This window comes from Hermetia illucens, chromosome 4 (genome assembly GCF_905115235.1).
Source record: "Hermetia illucens chromosome 4, iHerIll2.2.curated.20191125, whole genome shotgun sequence".
Classification (NCBI taxonomy): Eukaryota; Metazoa; Arthropoda; class Insecta; order Diptera; family Stratiomyidae; genus Hermetia; species Hermetia illucens.
Genome location: NC_051852.1, coordinates 101007927 through 101027276, shown reverse-complemented (window position 1 = coordinate 101027276; position 19350 = coordinate 101007927). Strand labels below are relative to the sequence as shown.

General features: G+C 41.6%; 1 protein-coding gene across 1 annotated transcript in view; it reads left to right on the top strand.

Annotated features, from left to right (window-relative positions):
- The first annotated feature begins 82 nt into the window (after positions 1-82).
- The window catches only part of LOC119654213 (mitochondrial 2-oxoglutarate/malate carrier protein), a 37417-nt gene continuing 18149 nt past the window's right edge, over positions 83-19350 (top strand). The window contains exon 1 of the mRNA XM_038059425.1: positions 83-397. Within this exon, the coding sequence (XP_037915353.1) occupies positions 309-397 (89 nt within the window). The 5' untranslated portion in view covers positions 83-308. The remainder of the gene's footprint in view (positions 398-19350) is intronic.

The following is a 19350-nucleotide window of genomic DNA, read 5'->3' as shown; positions in this document are numbered from 1 at the left end:
AGTCGATTTTCTCTATACGCCCAATAAGGATAGCGACAGATTACCTTCTCGCTCTGATGGTATGATTCGAGTTGGATTCTAGTAGTCGCTAAGTAGAAGTCGAGCTGACAGTTGTCGTTAGTCGGTCGTCGGTGTGGGGTGTGAGGATATTTGGGTCCCGTTTGGTGGGAAGGCGCTTATTTGCAGTTCAATTTTGTTTTTATTTTATTTGACGAGAAGATAAGTGAAAAACCAGTTTTTCGTCGAAATTACATTCGGACCTTCTAATCTCAGTGTGTGATACAAGTGGTAGCTAGACTTCAGTCAAGATGAGCAAACCAGAACAGGAAACGTCGCCTCCTCCTCCAGCCCAGAAGTCCTCCAGCTTGAACAAATTTATCTTCGCCGGATTGGCGGGGTAAGTCCTCTAATATGTGGTGATTGCTATTTCATTGTCAATGCCGGTCGCGAGAGTCGGCAGCTCATCCAGTTGCGTTAAAATTATGCGCCCGCGAATTGAAGAGCGCGAGATAAAAATATTCGAGCAAGCGGTAGTTGGCAGCGGTCACCTGTCGCTGTTTTCTAGGTCATTATCATCTCGTCTGCCAGCCGCACGATGCGATGCTGCGATCAGGAAGTATATTGATGTGGATAGAATCTATTTCTGTTACATAAATTGCTTCCGTCACACGAAGCCAAACCAGCGGCGCCCGAGGTCGATAAGTGAAGCGAGCACCGAATTTGAGATTAAACAGCATATTTGCCTCTGATAAATTGTAAAAGTGATAATGGGGTGGTACAAGGTAAAAATCAGTGTGATGAACAAATAAATAAGGGTTTAGAAGTGCTAGCACTTAAGGGGGGTGACCTCGTTTTGTGCTGTTACCCCCATCATAAACTTTCCTTTTAACGAGCGTCCTAATCATAGTCCCATGCAATGTTTCACAATACAAGTCGGCAATTGAGCTCTGAGCCCAATCGACAAGTGTGCTTAAATGATAACTTGTTCATGCAGTTGAACCGAACAGATGCAGGGTCCATGGGTTCAATGGCCAACTGAAAGTGTGCCAAAATACAATATGAACCATGAACATTAATTCGCCTTGAGTGCTTACACTTCACAATCTCTGTCTTTACAGAGTAGACCAACCGGTTTACAGCTTTGCGCTGCACTCAACGCAATCATGTACTTTCGATAATAGCCCAGTTTTGCTTATTTGCCGGCTATTGAATATGCAAGCGATGATAATGGCTTCACAGTTATTAAAAGTGTTTTATATTCGCAACACAGAGGCTAAAGTTACTGTGATTTTCTCCAAGTTTTCTGTGACCTCTAGAAAATAATAGCTCTCTCGACTTTATCGATAATGCTGCATTAAATTCGGTCACGCCTCGCTGTATTCTCACTTTCAACTAGTCACTATGTGATACCATTTTAATGGTTTTCTGGTTGAAGCAAAATTATGTAGTGTTGTCGACTTATCTTGTAGTAGACTAGACTCGCGATAAGCTCATATTTGATTATAGCTCGAATGGAGGGTAAGTTGAAATATGAAAATTATAGTTGTGGGTATGCAATCTACCTTTTCGCAATCATCTAAGTCCCTTGTTTTTTCTCCGTATATCTAACGAAATTTCCACCTTGGCAATTTGACTTTGGGAAAGTAATGTTTTTATCAGTATTAAGAACCATTGCCCATTGGGTATCTATACCGTCGTACATGCAATATAATAGCATGTACGGCAATAAACATTGTTAACATGGACGTTAGCTGTAGCTAGGTTGGTAGGTAAATTGAGGAAATCGGGCCAGTTGTAGTTTCAAGAACTTAGGCATTATGTTTCAGACCCTTTGGGTTAACGTTTGTTAAGTCTATTTAGACAGTTTTCTGTCTGAGCGTTTGTAGACATTCGTGGATCTAAGGGCGCCTAGTAAAGGCAGATGGCATATTAGGAAACTTTTTTCCCAAATAAAATCTAGTATAGATGCGGCCAACTTAGGTCTGAGTTTTATCAGGCGGTTTTGTCCTGAATATAATTTATAGACATGTCTTGTTTTTGAATTTATATAAGGGAGCGAATACCACCCTGAAGCCATTTCGGTTAGGCGGCTACCAGGGCAGAAGTAATGCAGCGTCTGATGAGTTGCCTCTGCCCTGGAGGAAACCGCAAGTCTAGAAACTTTGTTCCTACTGAAACGTCAACAGCGCCTTGGATGATTTTTTATTGCTTTCTGGAATGTGCTCATGCTTCCTGACAACAATATCGATAACCCCAGAATGTTCGCTTTTGAGCGAGGATTCCGGCGATATATGCCGGACATTCTAGGCCTATGCGAAGTGATACGGTGGAGTTTTGGACGATACCCCTCTTTTTGTTGTCATACTGTTATTAACGGCTACTGATGAGACTTTGCTAGCAAGATTTCGGTTCAGATTAGAAGCATCACAATTGTGCAGCACTACCTATAAACGAAGATACATCGATTGACCTACAATGAACTGGCAATGAGATCAGCCATAAAGGAATGACAAGTAGATTTATGAGTTGTGTTGCAAAAGTGCGCAACAAAGAGGTGCTGATTTAGTGAAATACTATTCCTTCGTTAAATCACTTTAAAATGTCTTTATTCTTTTATTAGTTTAAGAATTTTAGTTAGATATGATTAAAAAACCTGCTATTGTGCGGAAATGTAGTTTTGCTTGAGAAATATTTGCAACACCTACTTCAATGCATACGGGTAAGAAAATTAAAAAAAGAACTCAATTTCCTATACGTGCCAGTGCTAATTGATTAGAAAAAATAAAACTCTGAAACTAATTGTATTTCATTTTATCACGGTCAACTATTAAAGTTTAGCTCGGTATTTTGTAAAACGTAAAACTCTCTGTCGGGTATCACCCTGCCCGTCCCGCTTTTCCACCGGCCACATGGCTGCCTGCTCCCTTTCCGGCCATTGGCATGCCCGTCTGGCACCTAGCATCGCTCTGTTGCAGCACTCCGCTTCCAGCTGAAACCGAGGGGTTTCATCGAAAGAACCAGGAGCTCACGCTTCCTTCCAGTGCCGTCACCACAACGTAGGTGCAGACTCCAAGCTTCCAAGGGTATGGATCGCTGGCTGCGCGTGATGAGATGGTGGAGACGACTTTAATTTGGGAATGGCCTCCTGTATCAAGTTCAATGATCTGGTCTTTTCAAACCCGTCTCTCTTGTAGACAACTAGGTTGCCGGGAAGTCGTATGTTCTCCTCGTACACCAGGTCAGCAGGGCTGGCAGCAAACGCAGCAATGTTCTAGCATCACATTGGATTGAGGATGGTATGCGGTTGTTCGCTTTCGGTTGAATCCAAGGAGCTTTCAGATCTTTGAGAAAAGAGTATATTCGAAGTGCATACCTTGACCTATGGTGATTATAGCAGGAACATCAAAGCGCAGCTTAGAGCCCCAGCATATGGCTGTGCTGTAATTTCCTCCAGAATTGCCTCAGGCCACCGCGTAAACTGATCAATGATCGTGAGGCAATACTTGTCGCCATGCAAGTCCCGCAAGGGGCTTACAATGTCGAGGTGTATGGTGTAGAAGCATTTTGTTGACTTAGGGAATACACATACTAGCTTCCTAGTATGTCCAGTGACCTTACAATGTTTGCATGCGATGTACTCTCTGGCCCAAGAATTCAAGTCCTTGGTCATGAATGGCCAGAAATATTTATTGGAGGCTAGTGGGTTCTTTGTCCGAATGCGGGGATGCAAGGGCGTGCACCGGACAAAACACTTACTTATGCAAAGTGACCAGAATGTCTTCCCTAAGTCCCTTTTTGTAGATCTCGAAGCAGATAGAGGAAGGTGAGCTGAAAATTGGGTACTGCTTACTCTTGTATTCCTTCTGAGCGATTGCCGAAAAATCCACTGTGGCTGGGATGTTGTTCTCGGAGATCTGAGACAAAGCGCCAGCAGTTAAGTTGTCTTTACCGGACACACGTCGAATTTCCAAAGTAACCTGGTCGGTATAGGCTAACTGCCGAAGTTGGGAGACGTTCTGTCGGGCCCCCGCTTAAGGTAAAAGTTAGAGGTTTATAGTCCGTGAATATAGTGAACCACCTGCCTTCAAGGGCAGGCGATTGGATGTCTTCTGGAAGCCACACAACCTCCCGCAATTTTTTGGTCTTAGGGCCAGACAGGAATACATGGGTCGGCAACGTCTTTAAAGATGATGGAAAGCGTGTTGTTTGGGCAGGTTGAAATTTTCCATGACTACCTAAGAAAGATTGTGGGATCTATCTGTATACTGTAGCCCATAGTTACACAGGAAGTCTGCATCTAATATGGGGACACTGGTGTCAGCTAAAATGAAGCGACACGAAAAGTGCTACCCCAGCGAAGACTTACGCCTACTTGCTTGTTGGGTCTTGAAACGGGGAGGATTGAGACTTCTACTCCCGTTTCTATCCGATAGTTACTACTATGGGGGTTGTATACTATAGGGTCGCGTCGCCGCGTCCCCCAGAGAACTCAGTTTTGTGGAGTCGCGCTGCATGGGCTGGTACATTTACTGGCCGGATCTTCAAAGCTACGATGGTACCACTGGAGCTCGATGCGGATCGCAACGGGCATTTGTCGTGGTGGACCTTGAACGAGTTCGCGACCGCTCTCTCGCTTCCGGGTTCCGACGCAAAATCGTGGCACCTTAACCGAAATGACGGTTAGGCCCGTAGAAAGCCCCGCGGCCTCCTTATTTTCAGGCGACATCCTTCTTAATATAACTAGATAACTAAATGCAGCGACAACACCATATCAATGGCAAATACATACACTCTCCTCACAAATCCACTTTTTGTTAACTCAAGTTCCGAATTATCCTTAATGTGTAATAACAAATTACCAAGTTGTGAGTTTTCTAGGTCACTTACTTGTGGTTCAGGAGGGCACGAACGGCACAAACTCTAAACACTGAGCACTGCGTCGTTATTAAAAGTGCCTTCGTCTCTGGTGCGGGTGAAGCTGTCGGCGGCGCCCCAAAAGGATGTTATAAAACCTGGCTGATTGCGGAAACGTCGAGATAGATCGATAAGCGTATGAAGCTGAGAGCTCTGTTGATGACTGTGAACGGTGTGAGCGTGACGTGCTGAAGTTCCATTGCTATGAACTTTTACCTGCATCCCCTGGTATCTCTGCAGAGTTCCCACTCCTATTCATTTGTAAATGTAGGGAGTCTGAAATTTTACCCAGAGAGTGAGAGAGTCACAGAGATATTAACTAAAATTATCCTGGTACGCATTAAGGAACACCCTGAAAGTTTGATTGACAGAATTCAGACTGGTTTTTGCATTGGATCCTTTTGTATTGACCACATTGACACTCTTCAAATAATTGTGGAGCGTTATGTGGAGTTTCGATTTTTGCTCCATTTGCTTTTTGTCGATTTCGAGAAAGCTTTCGTCATTGTGAATAGAGAGTTTATCCGGGATGCTCTATGGAAGAAGGACATTCCGGAGAAACTGACGTGGAGGGCTTCAATGTTACAGTTTCTCCAACAATACGACTACTGCTCTTCTTGCTCTGTCATCTATTTATGGAACTTGGCCAAATGGTTTTAGATTTGGAAAATGATGCAAGCTGTTTTGGAATGAAGACAAACACTAACCAAACCGAGGTTCTCAACTGTACACAGGCTAGCTACAAATATTTTCAACGGCGCTGCCTAACTAAATTATGCCGTATGGAAAGCGGTAACAGTGTTGCCGCTCGCCATACACATTCGGCCGCGCATAGTAGCAATCGACACGGTGGAGTGAAATTTGAATCACGTTCGCGTAACTATTGTTGGTTTGTTAAAGGCGGGACATCGCGTCATTACAGTCGTTGTTATGCCCGCTTAAAGTGAAGGAACGGCTGATTTTTCTGTTAAGCAACGTTACGAAGGACTAGGCGATGCCGTTGATCGGCCTAGAGCCGGTCGGATGTGTTCTGCTCGTACAGAAAAGGTGGTTGAGGTGGTGGGGTCGAGAATTAATCGGAACCCATAAAAATCATAGCCTCTGATATAAATTTAGCACCAGGAACCGTTTCTCGCATTCAGGGCAATTCCCTGCGAACACAAGCTTTCAAACGATATACTGGGCACTTTCTTACTCCGCGATTGAAGCGTCCCAGAATCAAAAGATTGAAAAAGGCAAAGTTAAACAAAAATGTTCAAGAAATGTTTATGATTGAAAAAAATAAATGCAAGCCGAACCCGTGGTCATTATTTTACGCCAAAGACAGAGCCCCAAGGGTTCGACGAGCTTACCATCCCTTGTTCGTAATAGTTCGGTGGGAAGTCTCCTGAAAAGTTGCCACTTCTTTCAACCATTTCTGAACCACTGGAGTCAAAACCACCCTAAAATTTACGAAGAAACTGTCAAGCCACTCAATGATCCTTTTTTCGCCGGTGAACATTGGATCTTCTAACAAGACTCTGCGCTGGCGCATAAGTCGAAACGTTGTCAAAAATGGCTAACGGACAATGTTTCAGAATTTATTCGTGCTGAAGACTGTACATCGGCAAGCGCAAACCTGAACCCGCTGGATTCCGAATTATGGGACATTTTGGATTCGGAATGCATGCCAAGTTTGAATCGTTCATAGGAAGTATCGTCGCAGAAACCAAAAATGCCATTAGATACTGGGCGCATATGTATCACTAAGCGACCCCAGCGTTTACGGCTCTGTATCAATAATAAACGCGGTCAATTTGAAGATGCACAGCTCATTGGAATTGTTTTCTTCCTCATTCGAGAAATGAAAAAAGCATTTTTCGTTCAACGTTATGCCATTTCAAATTACTAACCGTATTTATGCCTACATTGTGTATATCTTCGAAATATCGTTTCTGCCAACCGTGGCACTAAACTTGATGTCGCTCGACGCTAAATGCATTTTCCTTGTTTTGGGAGTTGAACTATCTCAACACCAACATCAAGTTCAGTCTGTTTCGTGCTAATGTTCTCTCTGTGCTACTATGAATGTAGGAGCAGTGCCTGCAAAATGACCGGCACTGTTATTGAATTTATGTCTGCGAAGTAGTTGTGAATAGCATTGAGGAAGGACGACAATTCCATCCTAGTTTATGTCATGCAGTGGAACCTACTATCCCAGGAAGGCCGATGAGTGGGTTGCCCTAGAGTTGTGTGGCGAGTGCAAGCTTTTGGGAAAATCGTGGGGGGAGCTGAAGGATATTGACAGCGATGGCGTGGAAGTTTGGATAATGCACTACGCATAAGGGATTACTGCCGCCATATATACACCACTGTGTTGGGTTGCGAAGTCTGATTATAGGCCGGGCAGACGAAAACCTTTCATCTGCGCAATAACCGAGGAAAGAGTCTGCCTTTGTGAAAGAGCGTGTTGTAAAAATATTAGGCCTCTTTAGTCTAGCTTAAGTAAATGCAACCTGTTTGAATCTAATAGGAAGGAGTATGCCTGGAGGTAAATTGACATGGACCATTAACCGTCAACGATCGAGTGTGGTATTTTGGGGGCTCTTAGGCAACCAGAGTGAGTATATTGTTAGAACATGAAAAGGTAGTATACTTTCATGGGCTGTATCCTAATTTGTTGCAAAATGGCACCTTAGGGATAGAATAACTGCTTGTCTACCAGCCGAACGGCGACACCAAATGCACTTTCTTCTCGGTACGAGAATGGCTATTGTATAATGCCACATGCCGACACTGTTTGCATGATGTGACAATAAACCAAGGATTTTATTGTAGTAATGGTAGGAATAGGTTGATTCCCTATTGATATATCTAGGTGCTTCTTCGGTCCAGTCCGGTTTAAAGTGCTTGTTGATGAAGAAAGTGTTAAGTTTGTGCAGGTATTTATTCATCAGAACCTATATGTTGGAAATACTATATTATTTCCTTTAGCCTAACTGAGCAGTCACTAGCATAGCTTATGCTTCCAGGTCTTTCAATTTGTATCTATCAAAGCCCCTACATCGCTTTGATAGATACAGATTGAATAGGATCCGCATTAATACTCCTTCTTTGGGGACATCCTGTTTAATTCTACGAATTTGGAACTAATTATATCTAAACTACTCAAAGAATGGTCGGCCAAGCAGGTATTTGGCGGTCCATTTGTGCGAGGGCGATATACGGCTTATTATAATTCATGGTGAGTGTTAATCTCGCGAACCATAAGACGAAATGAATTTCTAATAGACGGGACAGCTGGATATTGGTGGTATGTGTAGATAGAAAATTTCGAGCTTAACATTTCTGGATTGAATATATGGAGCCAGTGCTTCGGGCCGTCCTCGTCAATTTCAGGTAGTAGTTGCCTTGTTTGGCAAATTGTCCTCCACCAGCGTTAAAAGTGTGCCTTTTTTGGAATATGTGGTAACATAAAAGTTAAGGAACCAGTTGATGTAGAGCTTCGTGTCCTGTGTTGCTGCAATTGAGATACAGTGTTTGTCCATGAACTCAGTAATTTCTGTACGTTCTTGTGTTGGTGGTCAAAAGGGAATTTCACAGTAATGACTGAGGTTCGAGCAGTTTTTTTTCATTTTACTGAGATGACCTTCGGCTGCGAAATTTGAAATTGAAAGTCATAACCCACATTCTCCACTCCACAATGTAAACATCACAGTTGATCAACCGCGGTCTGCTGTCTTACTGCACCACCCGCTGCGAACTATGTAGAGCATAAAGTACATCGATATGCAAGAACCTAAAGCGTATTACCTTTCAGATATTGTCTTCTCAATTTTTGCTATCAGTTTGTGGAATGCCCTCTCCTTGGATTTGCGTTTATGGAAGGCGTGCTGCCTGCAATGAAATGACAACTTGGGAATGTATATATTACTTGGATTTATTAATCTTTCCTTTCAAGATAGGTAGATTTCTTAAGTTTGAGAATTAATATCATCTTCATGTCCTTAAGCTTATTATTATTATGCTGAGGGTGTGGCTGTGCGCAAAATAAAAAACCAGCCGTTGATTTGAATAACAGTTGGTGTCACAGGCATGGTAAAGATGTAACGAGCTCACAGAGCTTATGGGGTATACAAGTAGACCTTTGCCTCGACAGTGAGATTCAGGCCTCATTTGGTAAAGTGGATATACGTTGCTATCATTAGGCAGGTCTTCACTTATGCGTCCGTATTGTAGTGGGTTAAGGTGAGACAAAAAACTTTTCACTGTAAACTAGTCGCATTGCAATGCCGCTGTCATGAGTACAACATCTGGCGAAGTTCCAGATGCATTACTCATTATTTATAAAAAGCACCGCAATGAGAGCAGATCATAGACTAATTTATTTATACATATCTATGGGAAACAACGAAAGGGAAGGGGCAACCGAATCGAGTTCTTACAATGCTTTCGGATTCTCGGGTCCACATACATCTGTTTGGTAGAAGATATGAAGTTATCCTGAAACATAGAAAACACTTAGAAATCTCAGAGAAATTGGTAGCGTCTTCTACACTGATGGCTAAAAAACAGAATAGAAAGGTTCTGAAGCAGGATTTTACCTCTCGAGTAAAAACGAGAAGTGAACTTTTCCTTTGGGACAATATGCAATGGTTTTTCAGGCTGAAGTGTATGCGATCCTAAGGAGGCAACCTGGGCGATTGACAGGCTGTATTGACGGCGTTGAGTAGTCCTTTGATCATCCGAAAATCGTTCAGGAATGTAGAAACTAATTGAACTCTATTTCTAGATTCAATACGGTCACTGCTATGTAGAGGGAAATGAAATTTCAGATGCCCTAGCAAAAGTGGGTTCAATTTCCTCCAAATCGGACCGGAACCAGTAATTGGAGTGTCTGTCGCATTGGCTAAGATTGTCTCCAAAAACTAGGAACAAACTTCTCATAATAAGAGGGGATAGAACCTAAATGCTACTAGACACATTACACTTTTCCTGTTGGAACCTAACAAGCGTATTCCAAAGTTTATCCTGTCGAAAATCAGGAAGACTTGCATAAGTATTGTGAGCATTCTGAAAGCTCGCTATCCACGTTCAGTTCGGCCTCTCAGGTACGTCTGAAGAGTCCGCATTTGTTTAGGTTGTGAGCGAGAATTTTATGGCCATCTTTATAGCTGGTGAATATTTGTAATAAATGCTTACGTACAAAACTATCTCCGATCCTCGTCTCAAGGTCCTCCATGTCCAGAGTTGAACTAATGATGTTGCGACTTGCCGGTACGTGGATGGTGTAGTCAGCTCGGACTAAAGGTGGATGAGCTTCAAAAATCGCAGTTTTCCCCCCGGAATTCATTAATTCAACATCCGTGGCAACGGCCTGCTGTCCAGTCAGTCCTACGTTATCGCTTTCCCTGGGGCAGGGTTTGCGACGTTTGCTTTTTTCCATAGATATTACTTTTATAGACTTTCCGGACTCGATCATCTTCACCTTTATGGATTAGATGACACGCCCATCTCAGCTTATTATACCAGATTTTACTTAAAGCTTAACGGTCGCAGGATTTCTCATAGATTTCTTCGATCGAACATTTTACCGGGGATTTCCCCTCAAACGCGGATAAAAGCTACAAATTTTGCTTGCTGACTACCCATCTCCAAGAATATATCAGGACTACCAAGCTCATTGGCTTGCAGTTAGTGCTTTGATCCTATCGTAGGATGTTTCGAGCGAAATAGTTTTTGTAAATTGACAAAGGCTCCATCTACTTTTTAGCCTAGTAGAGTTGATTATTACAAAGTACGCAGAGCCCCCATCCAGGTTTTGGTATATTTTGCTGCAGCAACATTATTCAAAGGCGATATAAAATATTGCGCTGTTTCGATGCATTTGTTGTTTTCGATGCACATGAATTTTCGTTTCAGCGCCAAACCTGCATTATCTGCTTCGTAGCTGATATCTTTCGGGAATTTATCTTGTCTGATCTGCTTAAGTTCAATGTTGGACCAAATTCTTCTCACCTTGAGTGTATATTTCACAGTACAATCTTCAATCTTTGTTATGCTTTTCGTTTTTGTTTGTGGAATGTTCATGTTCTTAACATTGTTGTTTATTCTTTATTGTTGTTTCAATGTTCCGGATTGTTTCTCCTATTTCGACAGCAAAAAACAGTAACGGAAAAGTCCTCACTCATCTGAGAGTAACTCTAGGAGTCGAATTCAACATTTGCAGATTTCTGCCTTAATTCCACACATGAATTCCAATCCAATAGAAGTTAATAAGGAGCACGTAGTAGAGATATTTTACGTGCATCTAATATTATAAATAAAACATCTGCCGGAATACTTTCTTCCAAATGCACGAAGATGGCCTTTCTTTCTCCCGAATTTGCTTCGGGAGCAAAATGAATTGATAAATATTTTGAACTAAATCTATCATCTCGATCTTGGCACTTTTTCAATGAAATGTGGCTTCAACTTCCGTAGATTAGAATAGTTTTGTTTACTCATGCCCAGTGTTGAGCTGCAGTGGATTCGATTTTCATAAGGGGATACAGGACCTAACCAATGAAAAATGTATATGCAGGTCAGTGAGACGCGATCCCCCAGCGGGAATCTTATGCAAAAAGTGCAATAGACTATTTTAAATCTCGAATTCAAGACAGTATTATTTTTACTTTTATTTTGGTTTCTAGAATTCCATAGGGTGTCAATGTGTGCAGTATAAAAAGGTTTTCTGATGCGACCAATGCTGTAGTTTATCGGCTGTAAAACTGCGGGCGTTTCTTGTTTATTTTATCCTCCTTTTATAAGAGTTGGTTTTGCCTTTCTGCCTTCGAGTTCCTGAGAACTGATTCAGGATGGTTGTAGTTAGATGGATTTTTAAATCGTTCTTTTTCAACTTGGCGTTATTTGTTTAATTGTCGAATGGTGAGTTGGCTCAGATTTTGAGCCAGAGCCTTGCTTGTTGTCTGAGTGCAGGGGAGAAATAGACATTTTTGACTGAAAATCTATATTGTATCCCATGGTTTGAAAGATATTATGCCACAATTTTCAGAACACTTGTAAAATCTGTATATAGTTACAATCATTACTACGTTACCAATCTTGTATTTTGTGATGTAAGGCCAGATAGTCATTATATTTCCTGATGATAATTTCCCAAAAAAATAGCAAGATTATGAGTTTTCAGCATAATATCTCAAAAATCAAGCTACATGTTTATAATAAGGTCGACCGGGGTCGTGAGGTGCTTCTTCCAATGGTCTGGTTTAAATCCGGTTGCAACGGAAGGTCCCAGTTTAAGGGGGTCATTCTCTGTCTCGGATCCGCAGAATCGAATTTTTTTTGGCATCAGTTGTATCTAGATATAGTGTAAAATATGTAGGTGGTAACTTTTTGATATTCGGAGTCGTTCGGAAATTATAGTGATAAGTTAAATGCCAGTTTTATGAAGATCACCGTTTTATCGGTCCGAATGACGTTCGAATGACCTCGCTAAAAGGACAAGAATTAAAGCCAAGGCTGAAAATGTGTTTCTTGAAGAAACCTAAGGTTTATGGATTATGTATAGTAGATTAATGGTCAGTTAAGGTTTTATGGCTAAAAACTGCATGATGAAAATCGGCTGCTACCATAGCCCAACGAAATTCTTTGAAATTTTCACAACTTATTCAGAACATATTTCTGCGGTCCGCAAACTAGTATAATTGCGATTCATTCAATAGTTTTTTTTATTCAATGAAGAAGCCGTAAAAAAACACCAAAATTCAGAAAAAAAAGTTTAACAAGGCACCAAAAGTTTAGCTTTTTTTTGGAGATGGGTGTATAAATTGCTCTGTATTTCAATAACGAACTATACGATCGGGCTGAAAAAATTACTACGTATGCTCGAGACATTAATAAATCTAATCACAAAAAGTTTCTAAAAAAGCCAAAAAAACGACCTTCACACGGGATGACCCCCTTAAATCTCATTGGATACCAGTCTGCTGTGAATGAGTCAGATTGGAATAATAATCATGAGCGAATGCAGTGCTGACCACATTGCCTCCTAGTGTACTGTTGTGTTGATTCAGGCCTGGATCCTGTTCGATTTTTGTAATATTCTACTTGTCGCTGCAGTCGAATTGGTCCTTTTGTTACTTCTTCAACCGGGAGTTGCTTCGATTACAGCGCCTGTAATTCAAGGACAAATTACTTACAAGGTTTGGTATGTGATCGGGTTGATTGTGTTGCAGGACCCCTAGATAATCTTTGGTTTTAATCTCCCTTTCTTATTATACAGATTTTTATAAATCTATGCACCAGTTTTCGGTCTTGGGATATGATACTTGACCTCTGATGAAAATGGAATGGTAGTATGGTTTAAAGTAGGTGATTGAATGTTCCCTCACTAGTTACGTGTAAATGGAATCGTCATGTAATTAAATATTCTCATATGTGAAATACACAAAACATTTCATATCGCTCCACTTCCCGAGATACCCGCACTTCTCTTCTACTGTTCTGTACCAAGTGCTCTTGACCGACCAGTGGGTCGCCCACCTTGGGAGAGTAGATTCCACTGCATGGCGTAGAGAGCAACGGGGTTGGCACCGCTCCTTAATGTGTAACCTATCCACTGTCCCTTTCGCCTTACAATCGCATCGCATGGACGACAGGCCAGTGCACCAACGAAGTTCTTCATTAAAAATATTATCAGGCCAGCGTACTCCGATGGTACATTGCACACAAGTGCTTTCGAATGGCATTGGTGGTCACATTCTTTCTGCTTCTCCTATATAGTAACACAGAAAGAATACTAGCACAGAACAATCTCAATTTGATCTTAGTGTTGAGGTAACTGCATTGCCATTCTGATCCCCAAAGCCGGTTGTTCGCTGTTTAAAACCTATCCTCATCTGTTTCATTGTGCTAAATATACTCGTACGTCGTTTGTCTTCAAGCTGTCGTCAAGTATTAACATTTTGTCGTTATTGAACTTTCGTTGTTCTCGTCTGCAGACGTTCATAGCGTACCGCCTTAGTGTTTTCTGATCACTCCTTGGGGGAGTGTAGGGCATCCACACTGTCAGATTTTGCTTCATTTTCGCTATCAGCACACCTAATGCTCTGCAAGTGATAAGCTCATAGCAACGAGACAAACACAAGACGAACACACCCACCCATGACGACTGGGATTCGAAATCAGAGCAGCGAGAATCGGAGGCTGACACTCTACTCTCTCAACCATCGCCTTAGTTCGTGATATTTGGCTTCTCTGGCTCGGGTTCGTGTTTCGATTAATAGTCGATAAGCTTCAATTTTCTTATTAATCGCTTCCAGGCATTGAGCTATTCGTTGCAGTTCCTCTGTTCTACATGCCCAAGGGTGTCACCACTACTTTCTCCAGGACTCGCTTGAGGTAGTGCGTCGGAGTGTGTCTTGATTGTAGACATGTAAGCAACTTCGACCGGAAATGGTCCGATTCATAGTGAGCATCCCGTAGCGTCTTCACGTCTAATATATTTGATGTGCCTGTTTTTTCCGACGATTGAATATCTGTCCGTCTGGTGATCCCCACGTCATTTTATGCATGTTCTTATGAGGGAAGCAAGTGCAGCTTACGATTAAATCGCTGCTGGCGAATTCGATGAATCTTTGGCCATTATCGTTTGTTTCATCATGGAGATTCTGCTCTCCTGTTTTGCCTCTATGGAATAGTTCGTTGCTAATTTTAACGTTAAAGTCGCCCAATAATTTTTGATATTATTGGAGGGCAATCTTTTTCCTCTGTTGGTGCATGGCAGCTGAGCGGATTAAGCAGATTCGTCCATGAATCGGTTTGAAAGCAGTTACCACCTAAATGTGTTGTTTATGACCAAAGCGACACACTCGCTCTTTGTCGCTGGTAAATATTGTGTAAGGTCCTCAAAAATTTACTTCGCTCTCGAGCCATTCCGTTTCTTGGAGCGTGAGAATGCTAATATTGTTACGGGATACTTTCTGGAGAAGCTCCCTCAGTGCACCCGTCCGAAAAAGGGATCGCACATTCCGAGAAAAAGGGTAGGTCATGATACGTTGCGAAGTCGATGCCGTTTGATTCATTCCGAACCGAAGCTGTATCCTGAGTTCCTGCACGCGCTGATATTTTCCGAGAAAGCGTTGTCAGCGCCTCGCTCAACCCCTACCAGGAGGCCTGCCTAGATAGTTTGAAACGTCCATTTTTTGATTCCCTTATGTCTCTAGAAAGAGCTTGGTCAATTTTTTATACAGATGATTTGAAAATGAGGTGGAGGAAATTTTCTTCGAAAAATTATTTTGAGGCTGAGCAGTAGTGCTTGTTGGCTTGGGTTCACACGATATTTTGGAATTTTAAAACAAAAATGAATTTCAAAATGTGATTCCCAAACTTCGCACTGAACATATTAAGCGAACACAGTTGCCAGGGGCTTTGTGTGTTTCAATATGCCTAATTTTGTATTTAATTACTGGTGAACCTTTAAATTAAATAAAGAGATATATGTAATAGGTCGAGAAGAGTTCAATAATATGAAATGCAATGCAGATAAGAGAATATGCTCATATATTTTTTTCCTGTATGGTACTGTCGGCATTGCAAATGGCATAACCTTTATGCTTATCACATGTGATTAGTTGGTGAAGTTTAAAACTGTTGCAAATCTAAGCTGTATCTATTAACAAAATTTGAATTTAGAGATTTTAATAAAGTCTTATGATTACAAACAGAAATTCCAATCGTTTCCTTTATTAAATATTTTTTTATAAATATACATATTTCGGCGACCGGTTGTCGCCTCCTTCAGTGCTGGGGTTGCGCTAGGTGCTTACGGTATGTTTTTTCACTGGATACGGGACCTCCGACATTAGACATCAATCGGCAAATTGCACTGTCTGCGGTGTTGCGAATTTGCTCGAAGAAATTGATCTTCGTGTCTAGCATGATGCTGGGGTATTTCACTGCTCGCTTCGACAAGGCCACGGTTTCACCAACCTAAGTAGGGAGGACTGTGAGAACCCACTTAGTCAGGACAACGACTTCGGTTTTCTAAGGGGAAACCGTATTCAACCATATATCTGCTAACTGGCCGCGTCAACATTCCACTTTCCCAATGTGCGCTGAGCTTATTGAATTTTGCGTGCGGCAACCAGTGCCGCAATATCATCGGCGTATCGGACCAGTTGCGATTCACGAGGCATTGAGAGTCATAGAAGACTATCGTATAAGGCATTCTAAAGGCCCGGACCAAGGGTAGATCTGCTAGAGAGAGCTGCTATCAATGTGAACTTCATTTTTTGCTGTCCTTCCTATATCTCGTAGGGCGATAGTTCATTAACATCTACGAAAGGTAACCTGGAGTATGGAAATGACCTTCGAGCGCCTCAAGCATCTGGCACCACCTCGTCCCCTCTATCTTCACTGATTCCTTAGGAAAGAGTGATCGATGGGCACCGAGTTTTTTGGTAACCGGCTTATACCCGAGGCACCATGGCTATCTATCAACTTTGCTGATTAACTCGTGCCAGTAGTATTTTTTCTGTCTGTTGATTTCATGGTGGGGTGCCTTTTTGCGCCTCTTATCTACTGCGGATCTAAAGGCTACCACATCTTGGCCACTTGCACTTGAGGCAGCTCCTTTGTAAACTTACCATTTCAGCGGTCCACCAGTGCACGGATAACTTCTCGTGACGGAGTTCCCTTTTGGACGCAGATGCATCGCAAGCTGCGGTGATGAGGTTCATTGTTAACGATTCCGTCGCAGTTTGGACTTTTTGGCTTATTTAAACCTCTTGAGAGAGTTTCGGCAAATTTACCAATGTCCCGAATGGAAAAATGGAAAAACCGTCAGTCGCTTGATACGATGGTTGGTTATCTGAAAGCCTTGCGACTACATCCAGATCAAGCCTTTAACAGGATAAAACGGCGCATCCGATCAAGATGAGCGATGAACGGGACAAACGCGTACGTGGCGGAAGGTTTATTTCGAAAAGTGAACGTATGGTGTATGGTAAACGCTGAAAAGAGTTGGAATTGCCCTTCACCTTATCCTGCAATTGAACGCTGTCTTGTCACGGACAGTGATAATGGCTAATTTTTATCTTCTGGATTTGGACAGATGTAACTCTCACCTTGCGGTTGCTCAAATCGTTTCATCCAGCTCTTCCGTGTTCGTGAGGTAATCCAAATCCCTTATTTTAATAATGTACATGGGATCTAAGCTCACAACCACTGCTTTCGTGTCTAGAATGCTCTGGACTGCTTCGCACTCTCCATGTCGCCTTTGGACCCAGGCTTGACAAGTATATCGCTGCTTTGAGTCCGCCGGATAGATTTTACGTCTATCCCAGCGTCTTCTGGTTAGGCGTTGTTCTGCACTTTGCGGAGAACTTCGCAATCTTCCTTTGTTGGTGGCTAAGTGAAAATGGTTTCTGACCATAGTTCGCTTGCTCTCTTTTTTTTTGGCGCTGATATTCGTCGTAATCGTCTCCGACTTTGCTACAGTGAAGCGACTACCCTCGTTATTCAATTTTGTTGTAATTGAATTTTGTCCTTTTTTCGACGCTCCTTGGGCCCTTTGGTTACCACCTCGCGGAATTCTTTTTGCAGTGTCCTTGGTGGCAGATGCCCTCACTTCTTTTTATCGACTTTTTGTTCCTTTCTGGCGGGTTGAGGGCACCGCGTTTTGTGCAACTAGTGGCTGCGCTAGCGATGTGTTTTTTCCTCAGCTCTTGTTCGGCTGTCTTCCAGACGACTCGGTAGTGTGTAATAAGGGTCAGCAGTTCTTTCATCCCCATTGTGCCATTTTTGAAATCCATTGAGATGTTTCGTTAGACGATGGTATGAAACCACGCACTTCTTGAGCACCCTTTCTTTCTCTATCCTTATCTTTCGAATAAGGGTTGGTTATTCGACAAAATGGTGCCACGCAGCTTGGAGCTTTCCAACTCTTCTCGTGGCCCTTTTTCCAACTTGAACCCGATGTCGTTTCCCCTTTTTGGGCGCTAGGATTCCTAACCTCCGCAGTGTCACTTTTTTTCACTACTAGTCACATCCTCCGTTGGGACAGTGAGCCCTTCTACTTTTTTAGTAGGTGACCGTCGTAATTACGCGGAAAATGGATTTATACTGAAATCTCCCATTTTAGCTGCCAGAAGCGGTGAGCGTGGTTTATTGCTGCTCCTTCTAAAAATTTCGACTATTGTCAGTTGTGTTATTGTAGTGTGATATTGGAGTGTGATATTGGAGTCTATTATTTATAATAGAGGTCAAATTGTCATCATTCTCATTATTCTATTTCATGTACTTTCCACAAAATGACAAAAACTTGAAATTCGCATCATTCAACGCCGAATAGTTGCTTCAATTCTTGTTCTTTCAGTCAGTTTGTCAATTATCTATTCAAACTCGCAAATATTTATACTCCTACGTGTATGTCAGTCATGGTATGATGAAACTGCAAATAGTATTACGAGAAGCGGATAGATTAGAAAGTCGTGAATTTCATAATTCAGAATTTGGTGCTGGTTCGGGCAAAGAAACAAGTTGATCTGGTGCCAAACTTGTTGTCTAACATGCAATGAATGAGTGATACAATTTTTAAACAAGAATGCTACTATAAACGATTTGGAATGCAAGATTCTATCCTATTATATGATATTATTTAATGTTTACTCTCAGTAAATGAGTAAAAGTGGAAATATCTTCTATTGATGGGTAACAATAATTCCAAACAGCTTGCAGCATTAGTGAATCCCCTTACCAATGCAGACTAGGAATCCCAAGGATTGCGTAAAGAGATCATTCACTGACAATGGAAATTTCAATGTGTGCTTTTCTTTTCTTAAGAAAACTGAACTAAAAACTGAAAATGAATGAAAACTAAAGAATCTGAATATTACAAATTAAAATCTTTTTATCAAAAAACAGCAACCTTATCCTAATAAAAAGTTTATGTTCTTTAAAAGGTGTCTTGAACCAATCTTTGTGGGTGCCTGGTCACACGTGCCAATTGTCTTTAATTATATTCTTCAGTTAAATAATACATCGGAAAAGCACATGACACTTTCTTGGAAAATGGACATAAGTTCACCCAAAAAAGTTATTAAAAATAGCGTTCATGAACGTGAACCAAAACATCTAAATTTTTCAAGTTTATGTAACTTTCGGTACACGACTTCTATTTTTAATCCTTAAAAAGATAATTGCCTTTTGGGGCACAGCAAAGCAGTGAGTGGTCTGATTGGTGATAATGAGCTATACATTTATTACATTATTATTGAGTTTTCGCTGATAAACTTTAAAGTCTAAACTTGCAGTCAGAATGTTGATTGCTTCAATTAACAGCTCCACACATCGCAGTCAGAAAAATGATACCATTATTTGCATAAGGCAAATGTTACAGACTTGAGTAACTTCTCGCCAATTTAAAATTGAAAAAGGTGCAAATTTATACCATCG